This window comes from Rhincodon typus, chromosome 1, assembly GCF_021869965.1.
Source record: "Rhincodon typus isolate 14 chromosome 1, sRhiTyp1.1, whole genome shotgun sequence".
Taxonomy (NCBI): Eukaryota; Metazoa; Chordata; class Chondrichthyes; order Orectolobiformes; family Rhincodontidae; genus Rhincodon; species Rhincodon typus.
In genome coordinates, this window is record NC_063332.1 from 104081973 (window position 1) to 104104944 (window position 22972).

The 22972-nt window shown below is 39.5% G+C and overlaps 1 protein-coding gene across 1 annotated transcript in view; it reads left to right on the forward strand.

The window, feature by feature from the left end:
* Positions 1–22972, forward strand: part of LOC109917899 (collagen alpha-1(XXV) chain) — a 620002-nt gene that overhangs the window by 553810 nt on the left and 43220 nt on the right. Inside the window, exons 18-25 of the mRNA XM_048603420.1 lie at positions 1641–1685; positions 1787–1864; positions 4071–4094; positions 4542–4586; positions 15401–15445; positions 15561–15632; positions 17028–17099; positions 21704–21754. Of these exons, the coding sequence (XP_048459377.1) occupies positions 1641–1685; positions 1787–1864; positions 4071–4094; positions 4542–4586; positions 15401–15445; positions 15561–15632; positions 17028–17099; positions 21704–21754 (432 nt within the window). The remainder of the gene's footprint in view (positions 1–1640; positions 1686–1786; positions 1865–4070; positions 4095–4541; positions 4587–15400; positions 15446–15560; positions 15633–17027; positions 17100–21703; positions 21755–22972) is intronic.

Consider the following 22972-nt stretch of genomic DNA (forward strand, 5'->3'; position numbering starts at 1 on the left):
TTTTCTTCACAGATGCTGCCAGACCTGCTGAGCTTTTCCAGCAACTTCTGTTTTTGTTCCTGATTTACAGCATCTGCAGTTCTTTCAGTTTTTATTATTTAGTGAGTGTTGAAGAAAAGCAGAACCGCATCTAACATGGACATGGTACTTTGAAGTTTGTAGACATGGGTTGGCAGAACGTGATCAGCTTACTGCTCACTGCGAATGGTCAAAGCAACATGCTGTCTGACCCAATTCACCAGTCAGTGGGATGGAGAACTACATTCAAATGAGTGACATATGAGACAATACATCCCTTTGACATACATTGCACTTTGGTTGAATTTGTGTCACTGTTTAGTAATGTTTAAGTTTTGTACTACCAAGATTTTATTTTTGATATATAGATAGAAGTGATTTGAAAGTTGTCAAAGTCTATCAGAGGTCTGGGGCGAATACAGTCCTGGGTTCCTGTTCATTGATCAATGAGGAGAGTGAAAGGGGCAGGAGACTATTGGGGCAGCAGGGAAATCACTGTTGACTGGGGTGAGGTAAGCAGAGGCATGTGTTGAGGTGGAGACCCAGACAGTCTTGGAGGGGTCCCAAGGTATATGGGGAGAAGGATAGGCACAGCATTGAAAGGATGATAGGCTACTGGAGGGCATTTATTGGCAGTGATCACCATGTGGCTTCCACAAGCAGAGCATACAGGAACAGAGTGGTTATTAAAGTATAATGTTAGGATTTAGGATCAGGGAGGATAGTTGGAGTTAGAGTTCATTGTATTGGGTCTCCACATGGCAGAAAGGGATGTCAGAGTACAGAGAGTTAGAACTCCAGATATGAAATGCAACTGGAAGAGGACGGGGAAAATGCCTAGGATGGGCGGAGTCAATATCAGTTTGATGGGCAGAAGAGGCCTTTTAGAGGTGTCGCGGACTTCCAGGGAGCCAGTCCTTTTGTGGATATCTGCTGAGCAGTGAGTTGTTCAGGGAATGGCTGTGGTAAGATAGAGCTAGAATCAAATGAGAGAGTCACAGTAAGGATGGGATGGTAAGTAGATGATGCACATTTGCTAAGATACAGCAAGAAATCTCACTAGACCTTGCAGCAAAAATTCTTCCAACAAAATCAATGCAATGACATTGTCAGAAAAAGTCTGATTCAACACACCTTTGGACTAGCTTTTATTTCCAGACATTTATTGCATTCAAATTTTGCCTTTGGCTATGGTGAGATTTGAACCCACGTCCTCAGAATATTTAGCCTGGATCTATCTGATGATGGGTTTTGTGTCATTCCCACTACATCACTATCACCTTGTAAGATAATTCATTCTGACAGAAGTCGGAGAATGTCCAAAAGTTTATGTTTTCAGACTAAATATTTGCATGCCGTGAAACTGAAAGATAGAAACCCACTGTGATTCACATTCTTGGTTTATCAAGTGAAATCCTCAGTGCAGATTTTCCTAACTAATCTCTCCCATTTCTTATTTCTGGTGTGAAATTTCTGTCTGTCATAATTAGAGTGCCATTCTCAGCATTTTGATCCAGACCTTTGTGCAATTGTAATTGCACAACAATGAAATAAATGAGCCTTAACCTGTCTGACACTGTTTTGTGAACACAGATCTGTAACTGAATTTTTCTGTTTTCCAGGGTGACCGTGGAGACCCTGGGGATTCAGGGCCAATGGGACCCAGAGTGAGTTGTCTTGTTTTGTTTCTCGATATGCTTTGATCAGTTGTCGGTGATTACCAAGTGCGGATCTGAATTCAATGCGAATTGTCATGATGCTTTTTTAGGGGCCACCTGGGCAGAAAGGAGAACAAGGGGTAACTGAGATAATAGACTACAACGGCAATATCCATCAAGCACTCCAGGTGAGTGGAGTCTCTGGGTGAATTTGTAACTTAGAATCAATTAATGCTAAGTAATGCTGTGGTGCAAATCCATTAGGACCATGTGAATTAGGAGCAGGAGTAAGCAATTTAGCCCTTTGAACCCACTCCACCATTTAACATGATCATGCCTGATCTTATCATCGTCTCAACTCCACTTTCCTGGCTGCTCTCCACAGCCCTAATCCAACTTTCTGGAATTGGAACACCAATGAGATTGGCCTTGGAAAAGAGGTGCCCGGTTTCTACCATATCCCCATCCTGGTCATTTGTTGCAGCTATGTCACCTTCTTCCCAGGGCCTCGTCAGTGCTCTATGTTCCTGCACCATCCCCTCTCAGCCCCCAACAATGTCGTGGGGGTCCCCATCCTGGTAAAGATGATGGTCAGAATTGCGCTAATTAGCTGACCCCACTCTGAACTCAGATTCTCCGATAGGTCAGGGGCAGAGGTCTGCACTCACGGCGGCAAAGCAAGATTGTGCGATCTTAGCTGCTGTATCTCTGTTTTAATCTCAATTTTATTTCTTGGCTCTGTTTGTTTCTGTGGTCTGAAACATCTGTTGATATAAGAAGTTCTTTTTATCTCAGGGTCTTCAAAGCTTTTATTAGATTAATATAGCTTTAAGGGCAAACTGAGCTCAGAATGCAAATATTAGATTGGGATCATGAAAGACTATAATCTTCTGCTTCTATTATTTCCATGTCTCATCATACGGAGCAGATCTATTTTCCTGTCTGTATATACTGTTTGCTAAAGAATAATCATGCAATTGCAAATTCTTTGCTTTGTTTTCCAGTAAGCTTATTTCATAGTGATCGATATAGGTACCAGATGTGATGTTAAGAACAGCAAGCTCTTTGAATTTGCATACCACAACAATGAACACAAATTGCTAGATATATATATATAAATCAAATGCTGCTTAACTTTAAGATATTGTTATTGAGAAATGACATTACAGTTGAGAGCTTTTACCCATTAGTTTTAAGGCCTTGGATTGTGTTTTTAATGGCTCAGTTACCATGGCAACCTGAAGGGCTTCTATCCATCTGTGTGGGCTGTTGCATTGTAATAAAACAATTTATGCTAAGTACATTTTATCCTAGAAATGTTATCCAGTAATAACCAAGAGTTATTGCAAATCTAAATGATCCCGTGGGAGTATCTGTGGTGAAGCTCTAATGATGCCTTGGTTGGCCTTTGCCTGTGGAATCGGCATTGACGACATTGAAAGAATATTATTGAATGCATAATCAATGGTGAATGTATAATCATGAGACTAAATGTTATAATTCTCACCTCTGCTTTGATTTGAACAATGAATGGGCAGAGCAGATTCTCCATCTGTTGGAAGCTCCATCAGTCTCCAATTTCAATTTTCATTGATTTCAGTGGCATGTTTCTAAAGCAGTGGGTGATCTGTTCTGCAAGATGATTGCTCAAGTGATGATGCTAAAATTACCATCTTATCATCACATTGACTTTGGGAAACATCATTTTGTTTTTAATTCTGGATTTGAATCAAGGCCAAGCAGATGGGACAGAACTCTCCTCCTGTCACCGCCATAAATGGGTTTGAGCTGTCACAGGCTGCTCTTAATGGGAGGGAATCCACAATTAAGATCTTTTAGTAAGTTGATTCTTATTTGAAGACTTTAGCACTCTTATCTGTCTGATATAAGAAAAGGTGATGCTATTCTCCTGTGGGAGTTAGCCTTGAATGCCACTGATGAGCAAATAGGAAAGGTGTTTCTAGGTCATTTTTAGTCAATGCTGCCTTCACAATTAGCTGACATCTATTCCAAAATACTAAGAGTCCCTCCGAAAAACACTCACTCAGGTGTGGTCATAAGTTTTGTTGCACCTATTCAAGAATTGTTTCTCTAATCAAAGGGTAGCAAGCGCAGATAGTTGGACCGGGACTTTCCTCAGAGTTGCTGAATCGGAAACCAAGTGTACATCCACAGATGGGGTTTTTGGTTAAGTTATGGGAACAGTGCAGTTCCGAGGAAATGTCAGCCCCTAGTGTAAATAAAAGCAACTAACCAGCTTTCAGGAATGTATTCGATGTGTAGTGGGATTTTGGTGCATGACCAACTGCAGAAATAAATCACAGATAAGATTAGTTAAAAATGTTACCAGTTTGTCCTTACTTTTTCTTTCTTTAATTTTGGCATTCTCAACAGAGGATCACCACCTTAACAGTGACGGTAACAAGATGGATTCCTGAGGGTTACTGCATGTGCTGTTTTGATTTATGGCTGTATTATTATGAAATCAGACTACTGTAAATAATTGTCTAATATGCTGAAGTCTAGATCAGTAACAGTGTTAACGCACTGTGTCGAGTGAAAAAAATATCCACTTCATACATAACCAGCGATTAATGTAAGCTTTTTGATCCACCTTATTAGTGAACTACTATAACTATTCATTGCTTACTGTGCTTCATCAGTGTTTTATTAGTTTAAAGCCTTTTACCCTAAACATTTTTACCCAGTACCCACTCAGCTCTGTATTGTAATGTTTATTTCAGCTATTATTTTTTGATCTTATGAAAGCAAAATGCATGATCTATGGAAGAATGTTGATCTTGCATTAAAAATATTCAATTCTCTCCATGCAAAAGTAATTCTTCTCTGTTTCTGGGTCATCAGGGACCACCAGGGCCTCAAGGATCTCCAGGAATGCCAGGACCAAAGGTAGGAAAATCTTATTTCTTTTCCATGATTAACAGGGAGCTTTCTCAGTAGTCACTGGGGATAGTTTAATTTTAATGACATAAATTGAAAAGGATGGTGCGCGATGAAACTTGGCTTCCTGCTGTCAATGCTGTTGTTTTTAAAAGAAGCAGATTTGTATTATGTGTTCATTTACACATAGCCAGTGTGTAATTTGTATAGATGGAATATTTGCACAGGTTTTCATGGTTCCCATTATATCAGTACAGAATTTCTCCAAAAACTGGTTTGTACAAAGTTTCTTTTTTTTTTCATTCACTCATGGGATGTGGGCGTCACTGGCTGGCCAGCATTTATTGCCCATCCCTAGTTGTCCTTGAGGAGATGACAATGAACTGTCTTCTTGAACTGCTGTGGGTCGACCTACAATGTCCTCATGGAGGGAATTACAGGATTGTGACTCAGTGACAGCGAAGGAATGGCAATATATTTCCAGGTCAGAATGGTGAGTGGCTTGGAGGAAAATGCGCAGGTAGTAATGTTCCCATGTTTCCGCCGCGGTTGTCCTTCTAGATGGAGGTGCTCATGGGTTTGGAAGGCGCTGTCTGAGGATCTTTAGTGAATTTCTGCAGTGCAATTTGTAGATAGTACACATGGCTGCTTTAAGCATCAGTGGTGGAGGGAATGGATGCTTGTGGATGCAGTGCCAATCAAGCGGGCTGCTTAGTCCTGGATGGTGTCAAGCTTTTTTGATGTTGATGGAGCTGCACCCATCCAGGCAAGCAGGGAGTATTTTATCACACTCCTGACTTGTGCCTTATAGATGATGGACAAGTTTTTGGGAGTAAGCAGGTTACTCATTGCAGTATTCCTAGCTTCTGACCTGCTTTTTTAGCCAATGTGTTTATATGATGAGTCCAGTAAAGTTTCTGGTCAATGGGGTGGGGGTGGGGTGGGATTCAGTGATGACAACACCGTTAAATGTCAAAGAGAGGTGGTTAGGTTGTTTCTTATTGGTGATGGTCATGGCCTGGCATTTGTGTGGCACGTATGTCACTTGCCACTTGTCAGCCCAAACCTGGATATTGTCCAGATCTTATCGCACTTGAAATGGACCACTTCACTATCTGAGGAGTTGTGAATGGTGCCGGACATTGTGCAATCACTGGCAAACATCCTCACTTCTGACCTTATGATGGAGGGAAGCTCATTGATGAAGCAGCTGAAGATGGTTGAGCAACATTAAGAAACTGGATGCAAGCTTGCAGAGTCATTCTTTGACTGATTGCATCACTATTTACATAAAGCCAGTTTACTTGGATGTAATATGTCAGTAAGTCTTTTGTGAAACAAATAAGCCCATTTCAGTGCACACGCGCAGTAGGTCAGTCAAGAGCCAAACGCAAAAGACACATCAGTATTTTAGGTAGGACTCTTTATCAGAACTATCACAATATCTGATGCTGAAGATATAAAGAGTCTTCCATAAAAAGCAAACCTTACATTACACAAGTCAAACCAAATCACTCTGACTTGCAGAAAATGAAATAATGGTATCATAACAGGAGAATTGTACAGGGAGGTTGGCCAGGAGCAATATAGTCAAGAAACAAAAATATGATGATGAGCTGAGGCAGAGGCAAAGGCAGGAGATGTTTGAAGGTGGGAATTGGCATCTTAGTGGTAACACAAGTATGCAATCAGAAGCTTATCTCAAATTGCAAACAGTCTTGCCAGGGTTGCAAGAGTTACTAGGGAGAAGAAGGGAGTGAGTAGCTAGGTTGAGTTAAAAGGGTCTTGCTAGTATTTAGTTGGAGCAATTGCTGCCCATCCAATACTGGATGTTGGACAGGTGGTCTGGCTATTTAAGGACATTAGAGGGGTTGAGAGATTTGCAGTGAGGTAAAGCTCTATGTTGGTGGTGCACATGTGGAAATTGTCAGTGTTTTCAGATGACACGGACAGGGAGCAAGATGTAGATGAAACATAGGAGCAGGCCAAGGATAGTTCCTGGGCAACACCAGAGGTAACAGTGTGGAGAACAAGCAGTGGTTGGATTAGATAAATTTAAGAGAAACCAGGTTTCGCACCCAGCTGAATATCGTATCAAGGTGTTGAGGGAGAGTGGTTTGATTGGCTGTGTCAAAGGCTGCCAACAGTTTGAAAATGGATCTCTTCCTGTAAGCATTGTGCATGCACCAACACCAGATGAATTGCAGTGGTTCGAAATAGCAGCTGCCCATTACCTGACCAAGGGTCATTAATGATAGGTAATAAGTTCTGGCTGTTGTATAAAGTAGTTGAAAAGATTAATACAAAGCCTTCAAAAAGCCCCACCCACTGAAACATATGTGAGTGTCTCTGGGAGGGGATAGTCAGTTCTCATTGTCTGTTGTAGTTGTTCTGTTCTATCAGTTTCTCAGGAGATATCAGTGTCTCTTACCAATTGTAATGTAGTTAACTAGTCTTAATGCAACTTGTTATCAGGGATAGGGTAGAGGGGTGGCTTTGGATGGGTCAGTTGTGGAGTTGAACGGCCAAATAACCTGCTTCCACACTGGAGGGATTCTATGGTTCTTACTTATATATAATAAACTACACTGTGTTCCTCTTCTGACAAGAAGATAAATTAGTGGTTCACCCTTAATCACTTAATACAATAAGCCTCACAGGCTATTATTGCAAGAAAGATTGGTGGCGGCATATCTAACCAAAGAAGATCTAAGGACAACCAAGTACTAGCTATGGACATCTCTTGCAACACAATTGCAGCAATGGATGCTGTTGTCTGAGGTGAAGATATCGCACCTGTGTGAAGAGAAGAAAGAAGATTTAAACACTGCTGTTAAAATAGTGAAGACTTCTTTAAGAAAGTATCAGCTTTAAAAACAATACTCAACTCTTGCAACAGCAGCTGAAATAGAGTCAGTCAGCCTGGACTAGAAAAGCAGCAAGATGTTTTACTTTAAAAGCTTAAATCAGCAGGAACCAGGGAAAATCATATTTAAAATCTTAAGGATCCAGAAAGAGTCTCACCGAAGCTACAAGAAAATAAATCTGAATCGCAGTCCAGGGAAAAGAAGGTACCAACAATGGATTCCAGATATAAGTTGTGTTCCTCAGAGAAAAGGGTGAAAATGCTTATTTTAATGCTACTGCTCAGGTCTGGGAAGCTGAAATAGGCAAATCGCATTATCCTAATTAAAAAAGCGTTTTCTCCACAGTGAGAATCATTATTAAAAGCTGCAGAAAAGTTCTTCACAAAGGAGGCTATTTAAAAGTTCAAGAGTTGAGACATAAAAGCCAAAGGCAAAACAAGTTTTAATTAAAAAATAATCATTTTGGAGTTGAAATTAAATGTTGTTGTACAACCAAAAATATTTAAACATGCAGAAGTGTCACAACACCATTTTCATCATTTAAAAAGGGCGTGAATTTGGTTGGTGAAGAAGCAGAATGGCATCTGACAATGATCTATATTGTTAAGAAAGGTGGAAATCATACCAAGAGGAATAAAACAGTGCCAAGCCTCCATATTAGTTCTTTGTACAAAAATATTAAATGGAAGAAATGTCAATTTAAAGAATTTTTAATCTTGAAATGATTGAAATGAAGTTAAAAGCTTTATTGACGGAATGCCTTTGCATTTTAATGGTTTTAAAATCTTTAATAATTTATATCAGAGAAAAACATTCAAAGAAAATTTGAAGAAGTTTACATCTTTATTACAGCAACAAACAATTGCAATTTAACAATTAAAGGAAACTAATCTTGCTGTGTCAGTTATTAAAGTTTAATTGTAATTTAAAACATTTTTAAAGCTGGATTTTCTCCGCCGGACTTTACATGCGAACATACAAACTAGAAGCAGAAGTAGGCCATTCAGTCCTTCGAGCCTGTCCATGCCATTCAACAGGATCATGACTATTCCAATTGTAACTCTAGCTCCACATTCCTGCCTATCCCCAAGAAACTTTTGCCCCTTTGCTTATTAAGAGTACATCTGTTACTGCCACCACCTTATTGTGACAAAGACATTCCACAATATGAAACAAAAAGTTCCTCCTTATGTCTGCCTTAATTTTTTAAACAGTGCCTCCTGGTTCTAGATTCTACCACCAGAGGAAACACTTTTTCCACATCCACCCTATCAAGTCCCCTCAGGATCTTGAATGTTTCAATCAAGTCAATGGATACAAGCCCATTCTGTCCAGACCCTCCTCATTAGACAACCCACCCATTCCACATATTATTTTAGTAAAGCTTCTCTGAACTGCCTCCATATGTTTACGTCCTTCTATAAATAATGAGATCAATACTGTACACTGGTCTAACCAGTGCGTGTATAGCTGTAGAGAATATCTGCTGATTTCCCTGAGGAGCTGTCAGTATGCATGTGTGATGATGTGGAGGTGCCAGTGTTGGACTGAGGTGGACAAAGTCAGAAGTCACAGGACACCAGGTTTATAGTCCAACAGGTTTATTTGAAATCACAAGCTTTCGGAGGCTGCTCCTTTGTCAGGTGACAGTATGCATGTGTAACATGTGAGCGTGCCACACCCAGTGACATCAGTCTGTCCCGTTTGCTCATAATTATTGTACTGACTTGGAGGCCCCATTTGCTTTTCTACTGGCAGGGTGGTCCACAACATGTGCATGCACAGAATGTTCCACATGTGCAATTTGAACTATTCGGGAGTGTCAGGGATTACAGTATTCAAGATGCAATCTCACCAGTACCCAGTTTCACGTAACCTCCCTACTTTTGTATTCAATACCCCGCACAATAAATGATAACGTTTTATTAGCTTTCCTCATTACATGATGTACCTGCAAGTTAATTTTTTGTGATTCCTGCAGAAGGCACTCATATTAGAGCTCTCTAATCTCTCACCATTTAGAAAGATTGTTTCTTTTTATTCTTCCTGCCACAAAGGGCAATTTCACATTTTCCCACATCATACTTCATTGTTAAATGTTTGCGCACTCACCTAACCAGTCTGTATCTTTTTATAGCGTCCTTGTGTAACTCTTCTACCTAAAATAAACAGAGAAAAACGCAACCAACAAAAAAACAACTATTTTTCCCAGTTGCTACCAGTTTTGAGGAAGGATCACTGGACCCAAAACATTAACTCTTGTTTTCTCTCCACAGGTGCTACCAGACCTGCTGAGCTTTTCAAGCGATTTCTGTTTTTGTTTCTGATTTCCAGCATCCACAGTTCTTTTGGTTTTTATAAATGCAGAGAATGCTGAAGAAACTTGGCAGGTCTGGCAGCATCTGTGGAGAGAAAAAGAGTTAATGTTTTGCTCCGGTATGACTTCTACCTATCTTTAGGTCATTAGTAAATTTAACAACCAATATCTTGCCTACCAGAAAATAAATTGGTTGAATATGATTTCCTTTCACGAAACCATGTTGACTTTGCCTGATTACCTTAGATTTATCGAAGTCCCCTGTCATGGCTTTAGAAATAAAACCAGTCTGACTCCAAACTAAAACACAGAGATTCTAAATAAGGTCTCGCACCCAGCATGCATTGTCTGACCTAAAATGTCACCCCTTCTTTACACTGATAAAATGTTTAGTTCTCTCAGGACCCTGCCTTGAAAGGAATTTGAGGATTTACATATACATATTAATCAATTAAAACCTTCTAACTGATTAAACATTTATCAGCATCTTAGGTGTGAACCTTTGATCTTTTACTTATATATTCTGTGTCTACCTCCCTCACTGACACCTAAAGAGGGACTGAGGCTCCAAAAGCTTGTGTTTTCAAATAAACCTGTTGGACTAAAACCTGGTGTCATGTGATTTCTGACCTTGTCCACCCCAGTCCAACACTGGCACCTCCACATCATGGCATCCTTAGTAATAGCTTCTAACATTTTCCCTGTGACAGATGGTAAGTTAATTTGCCTTTAATTTTCTGCTTTCTGAGTCCCTCCTCTTTTTTGAATAAGCAGCTGTATTAATTACATTACTATCTAATGGAACCTTGCCTGAATTTGGTGAATTTTGAAACGTTAAAACTAACACATTAACTGTCTCACTATCAATACCAATTATGCGCCAAGAATGAGAACCATCAGAACACAGGGACTTGTCAACCCAAAGTTCCCACAACTTGATATGTACTACTTTCCTGGTGATTGTAATTTTCTTGAGTTCCTCCCCACTTTCCAATTCCTGATTGCCAGCCAGTTCTAGGATATTACTTTCATCTTCTTAGTGGAGACCAACGCAAAATGACCATAATTCAAACATAAAGAAGAAATGTTGAAGATACAGCAGAATTTAAATAATTTTAAATGCTTTCCAAAATTTAGAATGAACGATTTAATTTGAACAAAGAATTAAAGAAAGTTATTATTTAAGATCACAGATTCTTCAGATAGAGAATTAAGCCGGTCAGTGTGAAAGAAACATTTCATGAGATATAGAATAGCTTCAGATTGACACACTAATTCACAAGCAGAACAATTTAATACACTGCTTTATTCTGTGGGCTAAATAGCAGATCATGTTATTTATAGGTGGTGCGGTGGCTCAGTGGTTAGCACTGCTATATCACAGTGCCAGGGACCTGGGTTCAATTCCAGCCTTGGGTGACTGCCTGTGTAGAGTTTGTATGTTCTCCCTGTGTCGGTTTCCTCCAAGTGCTCTGGTTTCCTCCCGCAGTCCAGAGATGTGCAGGCTAGGTCAATTGGCCATGCTAAGTTGCCCATAGTGTTCAGGAATGTGTAGGTCAGTTGGGTTATAGGGGGCTGGGTCTGGGTGGGATGCTCTGAGGGCTGGTGTGGACTTGTTGGGCCAAAGGGCCTGTTTCCACACTGTAGGGATTCTAAAAAAATACTGATGTCTTTAATAATGTTTCAAAGGTATTTAGCAACTATTTTACTTTAAGAAATAATCATATGCTGGAAAGAGCAAGATTCTATAAAAGAAAACAGTTACTAGCAGTACCTGTTGACAACTTCATCAATGATCTTCTACATTGTCTGACTCTTGTGAGTATGGACCATTACAACTCATGCTAATTAGAGAGGGAATTGTCATGAAATTTCTGAACCATCTCTTTCAGATCTTTTAATATCAAAGGAATATCTTCCATTGGAAAAGATCATTCGGATTGTGTTAGAGGCTGAGATTCAGCATAGCTGCAGAAAAATCTGTGAAACAAATTTACTGCAGTAGACCATGAGAACTTACCAACTTTGTAAGGTGAAACTCTCCAAACAAGCACACAACAAATCAAAAAAGAACGTCCAAATCTGTTAATGTTAGGAGTTACTGTCCAAGTCATTGTCTGAGCAGTAAAAGCCAAACAAACAAAGCAGTGTCCAGCTGTGTCACATAAATGCCACTTACGCAAGAAAATTGAATATTTTCAAAAAAATATGCCAACACCAGAAAGCATCTAGCAAAACATCAACCTTTGACCAACTTAATATGTCATCAACAAAACAACTATACAAAAGAAAATCACGCGAATGCTAACGGAACACAGAAAGAAACATACAACAATTGACATGAGCTACATGGGTGTTTGACAACATTTTAATATTCCCAATGAATATTCCAATTATTGACTTTACAAGATTAGCAGAACTGTTCACTTATGCTGTATTTGCAAGAGAATCTTCAGGATCTGAATTCATCTTAAAAACTAAGAAACCTTGTTAACCAAAAGACAATGTTCTGGGAGATGTTCGTTTCTCAATCTACTTTTCAACAAGGTCAAAAAGAGACGATTACTTCTCACACCTCAATATTTGTTGTTTCATCACATGGTTCAAAGAATTCAAAGATCTCCTGGCCATGATGATGGTCTAATATCAACATTCATACATATACACAGCAAAAAGATGTAAGGAAATAAAAGACCCACCAGTCTTTCAATGTGTCAGAATTGAACATTTTTCCTCAATTACTCGTTCAGATCCGTATGAAGTAATAAAGTCACAGTCTTGGGGGCTCGGGGCGGGGGGGGGCGGCGGGGAGAGAAGGGTTTATGCTGTACTTTATATACTTGTTTGAGCAATTGTATAATATGTTAAGCAAGCACAGAAAAGCTTGAGGGTGATGCTGTACAAGGTAATTGCCCTGAAAGAGTTAATACAAAGTGTTTGTATAGCTCCACCCACTAAGTTATATATAACTGTCACTAAGGTTCAGCTTCAAACATGGACTTCCAGGAAAGATGACGCAGTGTTTGAGAGCTCGAGGATTTGGAGAGGGAAGGAAGGTCGGAGATGGGGCACGTTCGTATTGACAGAGGGGTCAAGCATTTATTTTTGGAGAGTGGTGATGACAGTAGATTTAAAAGAGAGAACAGTTAATACTATCAGCTGACATGGGAGCCAGAGAGGGAAGTTAAATGGTCAGCACTTTAATGTGAAAAGGATCAAGGAAGTAAGAGGTGGATCTCATCTCAAGATGAGTTCAGAAATGGCATGAGTTGAGATAGGAGATAAGCTCGCAAAAGACGCCAAGTTCGGGTGAAAGAAAAACTTGAGTGGAAGTTCAGCCCAATAGGCTAAGGAGAAAGGGATGGAAGTAGCAGAAGAAACTGATAAAGCAGTGAGCCCATGAGCCCATGGACTTGTTATTGGAGGAGAGGGTGGAGAGACATGAGAAAGGATTTAAGAAGGCAGTTTGCAGTAGAGAGAGGGAGCCAAGGGTTGACTTTGCACTTCAGAATCATTATGGAATAGTGTTTGCAACATTCAATCATGTCTGTGTGCCTTAAAATCAGTGCTGTGAAGATGAGAGCCGTTGCAGTGGATCTGCGAGGATAGTAATTATTTTGATGGAGACTGCAGCATTGAAGGTGAAGATGAAAGTGTGGCTATGATGTCTTTACAACCAATTTCAGAATAGAGTATTCAGCATTCGGTTCACAGTGAACTTTGTTTTAATCGGCACTCTCGATAAACTGGCAAAAAAAAATGTACCTCAAATACCAGAAGTTTACTGTATTATCGCGACCTCCGCATGACTGAGTAGTCAGTGGAGGGTGCGAGTGCGATAGCTCTCTGTCAGTAAGTTTTATTTAAGGAAAAGTTGCTTTATTGTTTAAGTTCACAAAGTACTGTAAATAAAGTGTAATGTGTTGGATATACCTCCTGCATTATGTTTGTATTACAGGGGGTTCTCCTATAACGCGTGTTCCAGCAACGCAAATTGGCAATAACGCGATTGACAAATAGGGGAACGGGATTGTAAAATGTGAACTTTGTGTTGACTATAACAAGATCTCTGTTTAGCGTGAGGGAACTGCAACAATAAAGCGGAAACACAACTGTATTACATTATTTTGAAAAGTTACATTAAGATCACGAGTCTAGATAATTTGTCTGTTATGTAACAAATTTCGGCCTTTCAAGTTCACGATCGATTGGAATACCAGCCTGATTGATAAAAATAATAGCCTTAGTCGAAATTAAGCAATAGGTTTCTCAAAGAACAATCACAAGAAAACAGCTGGATGAAATAAATGATCGTCAATGTCCAGTCGATGAGGGATGGTGACAGGCTCATATTGTTAGTGACAACATGGTGTAAGTGCACATTGGATAGTTTTGCTGGTGACTGGGAGATGCTGCTGGTGAGCCAGTGATGTGATTGTCAGTGACTAAGTGTTGTTGATGTTTCTGACAGATAAATGGTTTTACCCAGGAACGCATTTAGTTGTTGGCGTCTGGGCGATGCTGTTAGCAAGTGGCTTGATATTGTTTCTAACTGGGCTTTGTCATCGCTGGTGTTTGTAAAGTTGGTGATTGGGATTTCCTCCAATGAATGAATGATGCTGCTGGAGATTGGATAATTACTCTCAGTGACTGGTTTTTGTTGCTGGGGTTTAATGCTGCTGAATGGTGTTGGTGTTGAGCACTGGGTGATATTATTCCAGGCAATGCTGGATACTGCTGGTGTCCTTGTGTTTCTGTTGGAAACCGGATGCTGTTGGTGACCATAGGTTTTATTTTGCTGTCGAAAGGATGCTGTCAGTGAAAGTTCAGGCTTACTGCTGATAGGTGATTAATGGTGCTGGCGGGAGCAGAATGTGGCTGAGAGCTTGCTATTCGTGATCATGACTGGATGATGATGCGTGTCATTGAAGTTTGGGTGCGAACGTACAATGTGTTGTTGGTGCGTGAGAGGCAAATCTACAGCTACAGTGATGAAGAATCTGCAAATGGGCTCATTACTGTCTGCTTCTTCAAACTGCGATGCTTTTAGCTGTAAACTGAACTCTGGTGCTTTATTAAGATAACAAGGTGTAGAGCTGGGTGAACACAGCAGGCTAAGCAGCATCAGAGGAGCAGGAAAGCTGACGTTTCGGGTCTAGACCCTTCTTCACATTTGTTATGTATTTGCTATAACACCTCGTTATCTCTAATTCTCCAGCATCGGCAGTTCCTACTATCTCTGGTGCTTTATTGATTGTCTCACTTCCATTGAATTAATTAATTCCTTGCGACTGCACGATGCCAGTGCTGAAGACTGGATGAAGATCTGCCCCTAACCTCGCTTTGCCCACAGGCCCCGTTACTTATATTGCGCGAATTTCCATAACGCAATGTTGCGATGGAATGCAACTGTCGCGTTCTGGCAGGACCCCTTTCTTACATTGATTATGTGGATCTCTTAATCAACCGATACACTCCTGGTCCCCTAAATGACAGTTAATAAAATGTTTGCTGTATTTAGTAGCAGGGAGAGAGAAACAGAAATATGTGCATTTAGCTTTTTAATAGGAATTTGATTAAAAATATAAATGTATATCAATCATTCACTTGAAATTCTTTTTGCATGTACTAAACAACAGGGAGACATGGGTAATCCTGGGCTTCCTGGAGCTGAGGGAAGACAGGTACTGAAATCATCTTATGCTTACTGATTTTAATTTGTTTCCAACATTTGTATTTGAAAAAACTTAATCGGGTGCATCTTTTCCTGTCGTATTAAATTCTCGTGTTTATTTTCAGGGTCCTAAAGGTTCAAAAGGTGACACTGGTGTTGCAGGAGATAAAGGAAGCATTGGTTTACCTGGATTACCTGTGAGTGTTTTTAATAATGTGAGAGTTATTGTGAGGACTTTGTCAAACAGATTTAAATATTCTGTACTGAGATAGAAGCATATAATCTCCCTGATAATTCATTTGCTACATACACTGTATGAAACTCGAGCCATAGAGAGATGATGCATAGCACAGGTTTGTGTTGAATTTGTTGATCTCAGTGAACCAACAGTAGGATTGCTACAGTTGGCCTCAGTACCCTTTATCTTACCTGACAAATAAGCCCTGTCTTCACTACAGCTGGAAAATGTAGAAATGTGCCCATCAGCTAAGGAAAGGATCAGATTCAGGTGCCACTTCAAGCTCACTAGCCAAATAAAGACAATTAAAACCAGAATTGCCAGTTATTTAGCAAAATTCATGCAATACAAAGTTCTTCACTGATCAATGCATTTATGGTAAGAAGACTAACATGATCAGCATGGCAAAACATAACAATAAGACTTTATTAAGTCCTTCAGGTCTGTTCCAACATTTTGTTAGGCAGGAAATTATCTAGTACGCCCACATGCTTCAATCCTTTCCATATTCATAAATACATTTACTTCTTCCGGAAGTGTCAACCTGTCCTCTGAATGCCTTTGCTGGCTTTTTATTATGACCTTATGAGCAGAGTATTTTGTATTTTTTATGAAGAACAGTTCTATAGTCTCAAGTTTAACCAGTTTGGTTCTAATTTTAGTTCAAATACAGTGCCCTATGTTCTGCTGTTTCGAGTTCGGGAAGAGATATTTCCTATTTATGTCATCAAATCCCTTCTAAGTCTGACCAATCCTTAATTTTCTAATTTCTAGGGAACAAAGCCTAAATTTACAGTTTCACCTCATTCCTATAACCCTTCCTCCCCATATTTTCCGAGTGAATCCCCACTCGCCACCACAAAGTCAGTATATTTTTACTGAAGTGTAGTGACCAAGACTGATGAGAGATTCCATATAACTGGAATCATACTACCCTGCTTTTATATTCTAAACAACCTGTGATAAAAGTCAGTATCTCATTAGATTAGAAAATTAAAGACAATTAAAATGCAATAGTTCGGCTGTGCTCAGTTGGTAGCATCTTGCCTCCCAGGTAGAAGGCTTCTCAGCTAAGTGTCAGTCTGGAACTTAATCTAGGCTAACATTTCATTACTGAGAGAAAGTTGAATAGTTGCAGACACTGTCCTATTATTGAATGAAACATTAAACATTGGTCTTATTTGCTTGTTTGAGAATTTTAGGTAAATGTTAAGGATTCCATATACCATACAACATTTTCCATCATTACTTAAAGCTAATTTTCTTCAGATTGAAAAGAGATTAACTTAGAGAGTTCAATTCATCAAGTGTTAATTCATAATTTGGTTGTAACTCCTGACTTTTGTTTGGATAGGGTGTTAATGGAGAAAAGGGAGAGAAAGGAGAGAAAGGAGACCATGGGCCATCTGGTCCAAAAGGCGCTTCAGTAAGTTCTGCAAAACGAGGCATCCTCACGATTATTTCATATTGCAAAATAGGAAAAACCTTTCGTGCATATTGTTGAAAATGTTGTTTTACTGCCTTAATGTTAGAGAACGTAGCATTCTATGGATATTCTTCATCGCAAGTTGTTTAGGTAGCAATGCACATCTAATAATTCCCCAATACAGAGGGAGTCAATTATAAGTTCCTTTGGCCCTGAATCCTGGATTTTCCAGCTATGGAAGCTATTTACAGACCTGCAACAATTCTGGATGACCGAGATAGGTTCATAGCAGGAAGAGTTTCTTCAATAATCAGTTCGAATGGCGTTGAAACTGAAGTTCCCCAGCCATAGCCGTTGAGACACTGCTGTTCAAAGTACTTCTGCTTGCAAAGATTACTTTGACTGCTTGACAGAGCTGATTGTCAACTGCTGGAAGGCACTACCAGCACCTTCCTACTGCCAGCCCTCCTACACAGGAGGGAGCGGATGGACACCAAATCCAGCTGGGAGGTGATGACATTTCAAACACAGGATCTACAAACATGGGATTGCCTCTGAATGATATGTCTTAAGCACCAGGGCCTGAAGTGACTCAGGCTGTCACAGCAGGTCATTGCTGCCATCTGCTGGAACAAGACCTCCCTTGCATTGGAGCAAGTGGGTATACACGACAAGATAGATAAACAGGAAGCTGGAAGAACACAGCGAGCCCGACAGCATCTGGAGGAAAGGAGAAGTCAATATTTCAGGTATTACCCTTCTTCAGGACAGGGTGTCAGCCTCTATAACCTTCCCTCTACCTTCAGCTGGATTCCTCCCTCTCGCCAAGTTCTGTGTTCTCTTCTTCAAGAACACTGAGAAAGACTAAGAAGACAGAAAGTGCTGACAATACTCAGCAGGTCTGACAGCGACTTTAGAGAGAGAAAAACAGAGTTAACTTTGAGTCTAAAATGACTCTTCTTCCACTTTCACTTTTTGATTCAGATCTGCTGCGTCCACAAAATTTTGCTTTTATTGGAGAAAGTGGAGAGGTGTGAGAGATTTGTAGTGCCTTGTGTGGATAAAGAGGAAAGGCGAGGAGGGTTTTGAATGGTTTCCGAAAGTCGAATCTAGTGGAAAACAGACATAAGGCTAGATCCTCCCAACAGTCTTTGCACAAATGTATAGCCTACTCTTATAACCTGTAACTCGCTCCAGACAAGCAATAAAGGATTTCTTGTCTACACCACAAAACACTTCTCATTAAACTAAAAGATGTACACACACTTAACAATGTATGCCCCTAAAGAATCCACAGAAGTAGAAGATGCAGATGGCAGTATGGTGATCAATGTGAGATGTGAAGATTTACTTTAGCAGCATCAGTCCCAACAGGACAAATATGCTGGAAACCCAGAAGACCGCAAACAAAACAGAGACTGCTGATTGCCGAAGGCAGAGAATCTCAAAGAAAAACCACTGAAGAATCCTTCAAAGAGTAGAAGAAAAAAATTCAGAGACAGAAGAAATCTGTAGCTCCAAGGCAGAGGTAAAGGTCTGATGGTCTCTGGGAGTGGTCCCATGTCTGAGTTCAACCAGTGAGCAAACAGATATTTGTGGCACAAAAGAAAACTTTAAATGGCACTATATCAGGCTGAAAGAGTGAGAATTTTACGAACTAAATTGCAGCACAGTGGATGAAGTTACCGCAGCTAGTCATTTAAAGCAGATGAGCATTGGGTAATCTAAAGGAGTGAGCAATTTTTGTTTAACATGGAAATTCTTATGGGAATTGTCCATTGTAGCTACAAAAGCATACAAATCCTCCATTCAATCCACAAAGAGCAGGAAAACCACCTAAAACAGCAAAGTGTATGAAAACCTCAATAAAAGTTAATCTTTTTTAGTCTCTTTGATAATATCAGTTTCCTTGCTCAGGTCTTCTGGCTTTGCTGCTGCAACTTTCATTAGCTCCCTGGACTTGTTTCTTTCCCTTCTGTTGCAGCCCCAACCATATGAGCTTGCTACAGCTGCTCTCCCTTATTGTTTCAAACCCACAAGCTTGACACTGCCTTCCTTTGTTGGCTTGGACTTTTGGCCTGGCTGATGTGAATTGATTTTGGAAACCTAGGACGAAATTTCATAAAAGAGCACAAATATGTTTATCGTTGTTAAATATTCATCTATTGCATTAAAGGCTGCTGCTTATCTGACCTGGAAATGCTAATGGATTGATTTATAATATACCATTATATTGCTCCTTGGAAACATATAACATATGATAAGACTCTATTCAGTCCAAAAGGGGTCTAGTCTATTCTGTTCTATTCTATTCAGTCTATTCAGTCCAAAAACTTCTCGTAACTCAAACAATTGTAGATGTTGATTTGAGTTTATTTTTGGAATAATAGCAAAGTCATTAAAAGAATGGGGTTGCTGTATCCCAAATTAGATTTTGAAAATATGGATTGCTTCTACTTTCTAGAAATTGTCTAATAAATTGTATTAGAATGGTTTCCATTCCTGGAGCACAAGAAGAGGTCAGTGAAACAAGCAACTGAGTAGGTTAGATTAACAATGGAAGTTTATAAATCTAAAGGATTGCTAAGTACAGTTAAAGGGAGAAAGATCACCAAATACAGACATTGGAAATGAAGAACTGATAGCCTTGTCCTGGTAAAAGGTGAAGGAAAAATTGAGTATAAATACAGCAGAGGAAGAAGAATGATCAGATGGGTCAATAACATTGAGAAATGGACTGGAAAAGACTTGAAGAAAACCAGAGAAGTAGGAAGATGGTACCAATGGTTCCACTAAGACTTTGGTGACAACAAATGAACAAAACACAAAATGAGCTCAGCTGAACTAGTACAGCACATGAGACAGACAGACTTCCCATTCTGTCCGGTCAGACAGCATTTCAAGTTTCAGAAATGACCACATGTTGCCTATCATAAGAGAGGTTATTGCCAGCTAACATCGGGGGGACTGTAGGCTTTTAATCCACAAACAGGGATGAATTTTGGCAAGTCTTTTTACTTTCCAAGGAGCGATATATAATTGTCGAAATTTCCCTGAAAGATATATGTTGACCATTCATCAGAGCCATCCCATTGGTTTGCAGTTGGCTTCATCTCTCTCGGTTGGTCAACCATTCACCTTCTTTATTTCCTTTAGCCATGGTATTATGTAGTCAGATCATAGGTGGTGAAAGCACACCCCAGATAATAGGGGTGCAAAGTCTCCTCAACAAGTGCACGAAGGTGCCAAACTCAAGAGAATGTCTCAAACAGATATTTTAAAAATTGTAATTTTCTCAATATTTTTAAAAGAAACAAATCACACACCAAACCCATTGTTAGAAAAACAAAGATAAAGAAATAGATTAAAGCTTTTTATTTGGTTGAAGAATGTACCACAGCAGAGCTCAAAACGCTTAGCTTGAATCAATCAGCAGCTAATCCTCAGGATCCAGCACCTCATTGACTTTGGCAGAACTGTATCAACCTAAATCCAACCTCTAAAATAAAAGTATGGGAACCTTCCCACCAAATTAAGGCTGGTATGAAGTAAAGTTTAGATTAAATTTCATGCTTAAGTTAATTTGAAAGTGATCCTTTATAAAGAAGACCATTAGTTTTCAGTTTTGTGCATCCAGTCTGTTTTGGATACTACATTAATTAACAGCATATTTATTTTATCAATGTATCATTGTTTCAGTGATGATTGACTGAAACAGATTTTTAAATGGTTACAGCAGTCTAATCAGGAGAATATTCCTGATAAATGTTCCTAACCTCATACTTACCTTCCTTGATAATGTTTTTGTCCATTTTTCTTTGCTGTCTTTTACCACTGTTGTCTGCTACGTTCAAATTTAAATTCTTGTATGTGCACAATGGCATACTCCCTGCCTTGTTCCACTGATTTTCTGTATCTGCTACAACTTTATAATATCACTTTCCTGAACACACTACCTGCAGTGTACTTTATTAACTGGAGGTTTGTCTGCTCCAATGCTTTTCTAACCAGTCTTGTTGCTTCCACTTTCCAAAGTTTGTCCAGAATGCTGCAGCCTTTTACCTTGAACAATGAAAAGCTGACAAATCGATCACCTTCATCTTCACAATCCCACAGACTGACTCAGAGGCTTTAGGAATACTTCCAAGATCTTTCTCCTCACCTTTAAATGTCTCCAAAGGCTCCATTCATCCTATCCTACCTCAGCACCTGCCTTCAGGCTGAATCCTTGCTTACACTCTTCGCTTCACTTACTGTTTCAGTCCCTTTGTTCCACCTTAGGCAGCTCTTTATTCCCTGCCCTCTGAGCTGCTACTTTGTCCCCTTCATTCTCCTTCAAAAACCCTAGTTTACACTTCAACCAAGTATTTGTTGTGCCACTTTATTCAATTCTATCCTGTCCTTTCCCTCCCATCCACTCCCCAGTCTGGAATGCATTTTGGGAACTTTTATCATATTAAGATCTCCATTTAACTTTTTTTTTGTCATTATTGTTGGATGTGATTGGGTAAATACACACAAAATATGCAGTTTGTTTTTAGATTTTATTCCTAATATAACAAATGCTGATTCCTGCCTTACAGAACTGTTGTTTGTTTATACAGATTGTAGGACCCCCAGGACCCACTGGCTCACAAGGCCCACCGGGTCCAATGGTAAGCCATAGTTATTGTTTTGAGGCTGTTGCATTCCTATTTACTGAAGGGCATGAGAATGTTCTCAAACGCTGTGCATCGTTGGGCTTATTTTTCTCACAGATGTCAATGTTCCCTTCTTGACTAAATAGAATCTTGCTGTCCTGAGTGTGTGGTCACAAAGGTAGCTAAATCCTGCAAGAATAAAGACTTACACTGAGTTGCTTGGGCTGGAAATAAGTTATTTCTGAAACAAAAACAGAAGTTAAAAATCAGATTTAACATTTCAGGTCCTGAGGAAGAGTCACTGGACCCAAAACATTAATTTTGAATTTTTCTTCACAGATGCTGCCAGATCTGCTGAGCTTTTCTAGCAACCTCTGTTTTTGTTCCTTGTTTACAACACCCGCAGTTCTTTTGCTTTCTATTAAGTTATTTCTGAGTTCATTTTGGAGGGTTGGGAGAGTTTTTTTCCCCCAAATGTCCTCCAAATCCAGAGCATTTTAAATTCAGTGCAAAATGCCCAAGTTATTTTACATCCATTCAATAAAAAGATGGTACCAGGGGACTCACTTTATTAGCTCGATGAGTGATGTAATTGAGAGTCAATCCTGGCCTGTTTCAGAGTTTGGATAAAGATTCAAAATGAGAAATATGATAGCACCTTGCTTTCCTAAAGGACGGAAGGAGCTGCTATCATTCAGTTTATTACAAAGGTTTGAGCAAGAGAAAGAGGTTGAGAATTTTACCTAACAATACTAGCAGGGCAAATTTATGAAATTACCACTTGTCGAGATAGTATGGATGTATTTACTCACGATTCCACATTTATGAAAATAACACCTCTACATAGAAACGGATGTTGTAACAATTCTAGGAAAAAAAATCACTAATGACATAGTGGACAGAATTCATAAGTTACTACAAAAACAGGAGCTTGCTCTACTGAGTTTGAGAACTGACTCTCTGCTCAAAATCCAAACAGTATTTATTTTAACTGTGAATAAGTTGGAGGGCCATTATACAGGAGGCCACTAAAGCTAAAGAGAACTATAGAAAGCCAAGCAGCTTAGGAAGTTAGGGCAAGGTGATGACCAGACTGGGTGTTTTTTTAAAAAAAGCAATATTGAATGATGATGCAGAGATTGAAGTAAGTTAGGAACCTCTGGTTTTGAGACCTTAAGAGAGTGATCCTCCTCTTTAGTCTGGAATGTTATCAGGACAAGATTTCGATCCAGC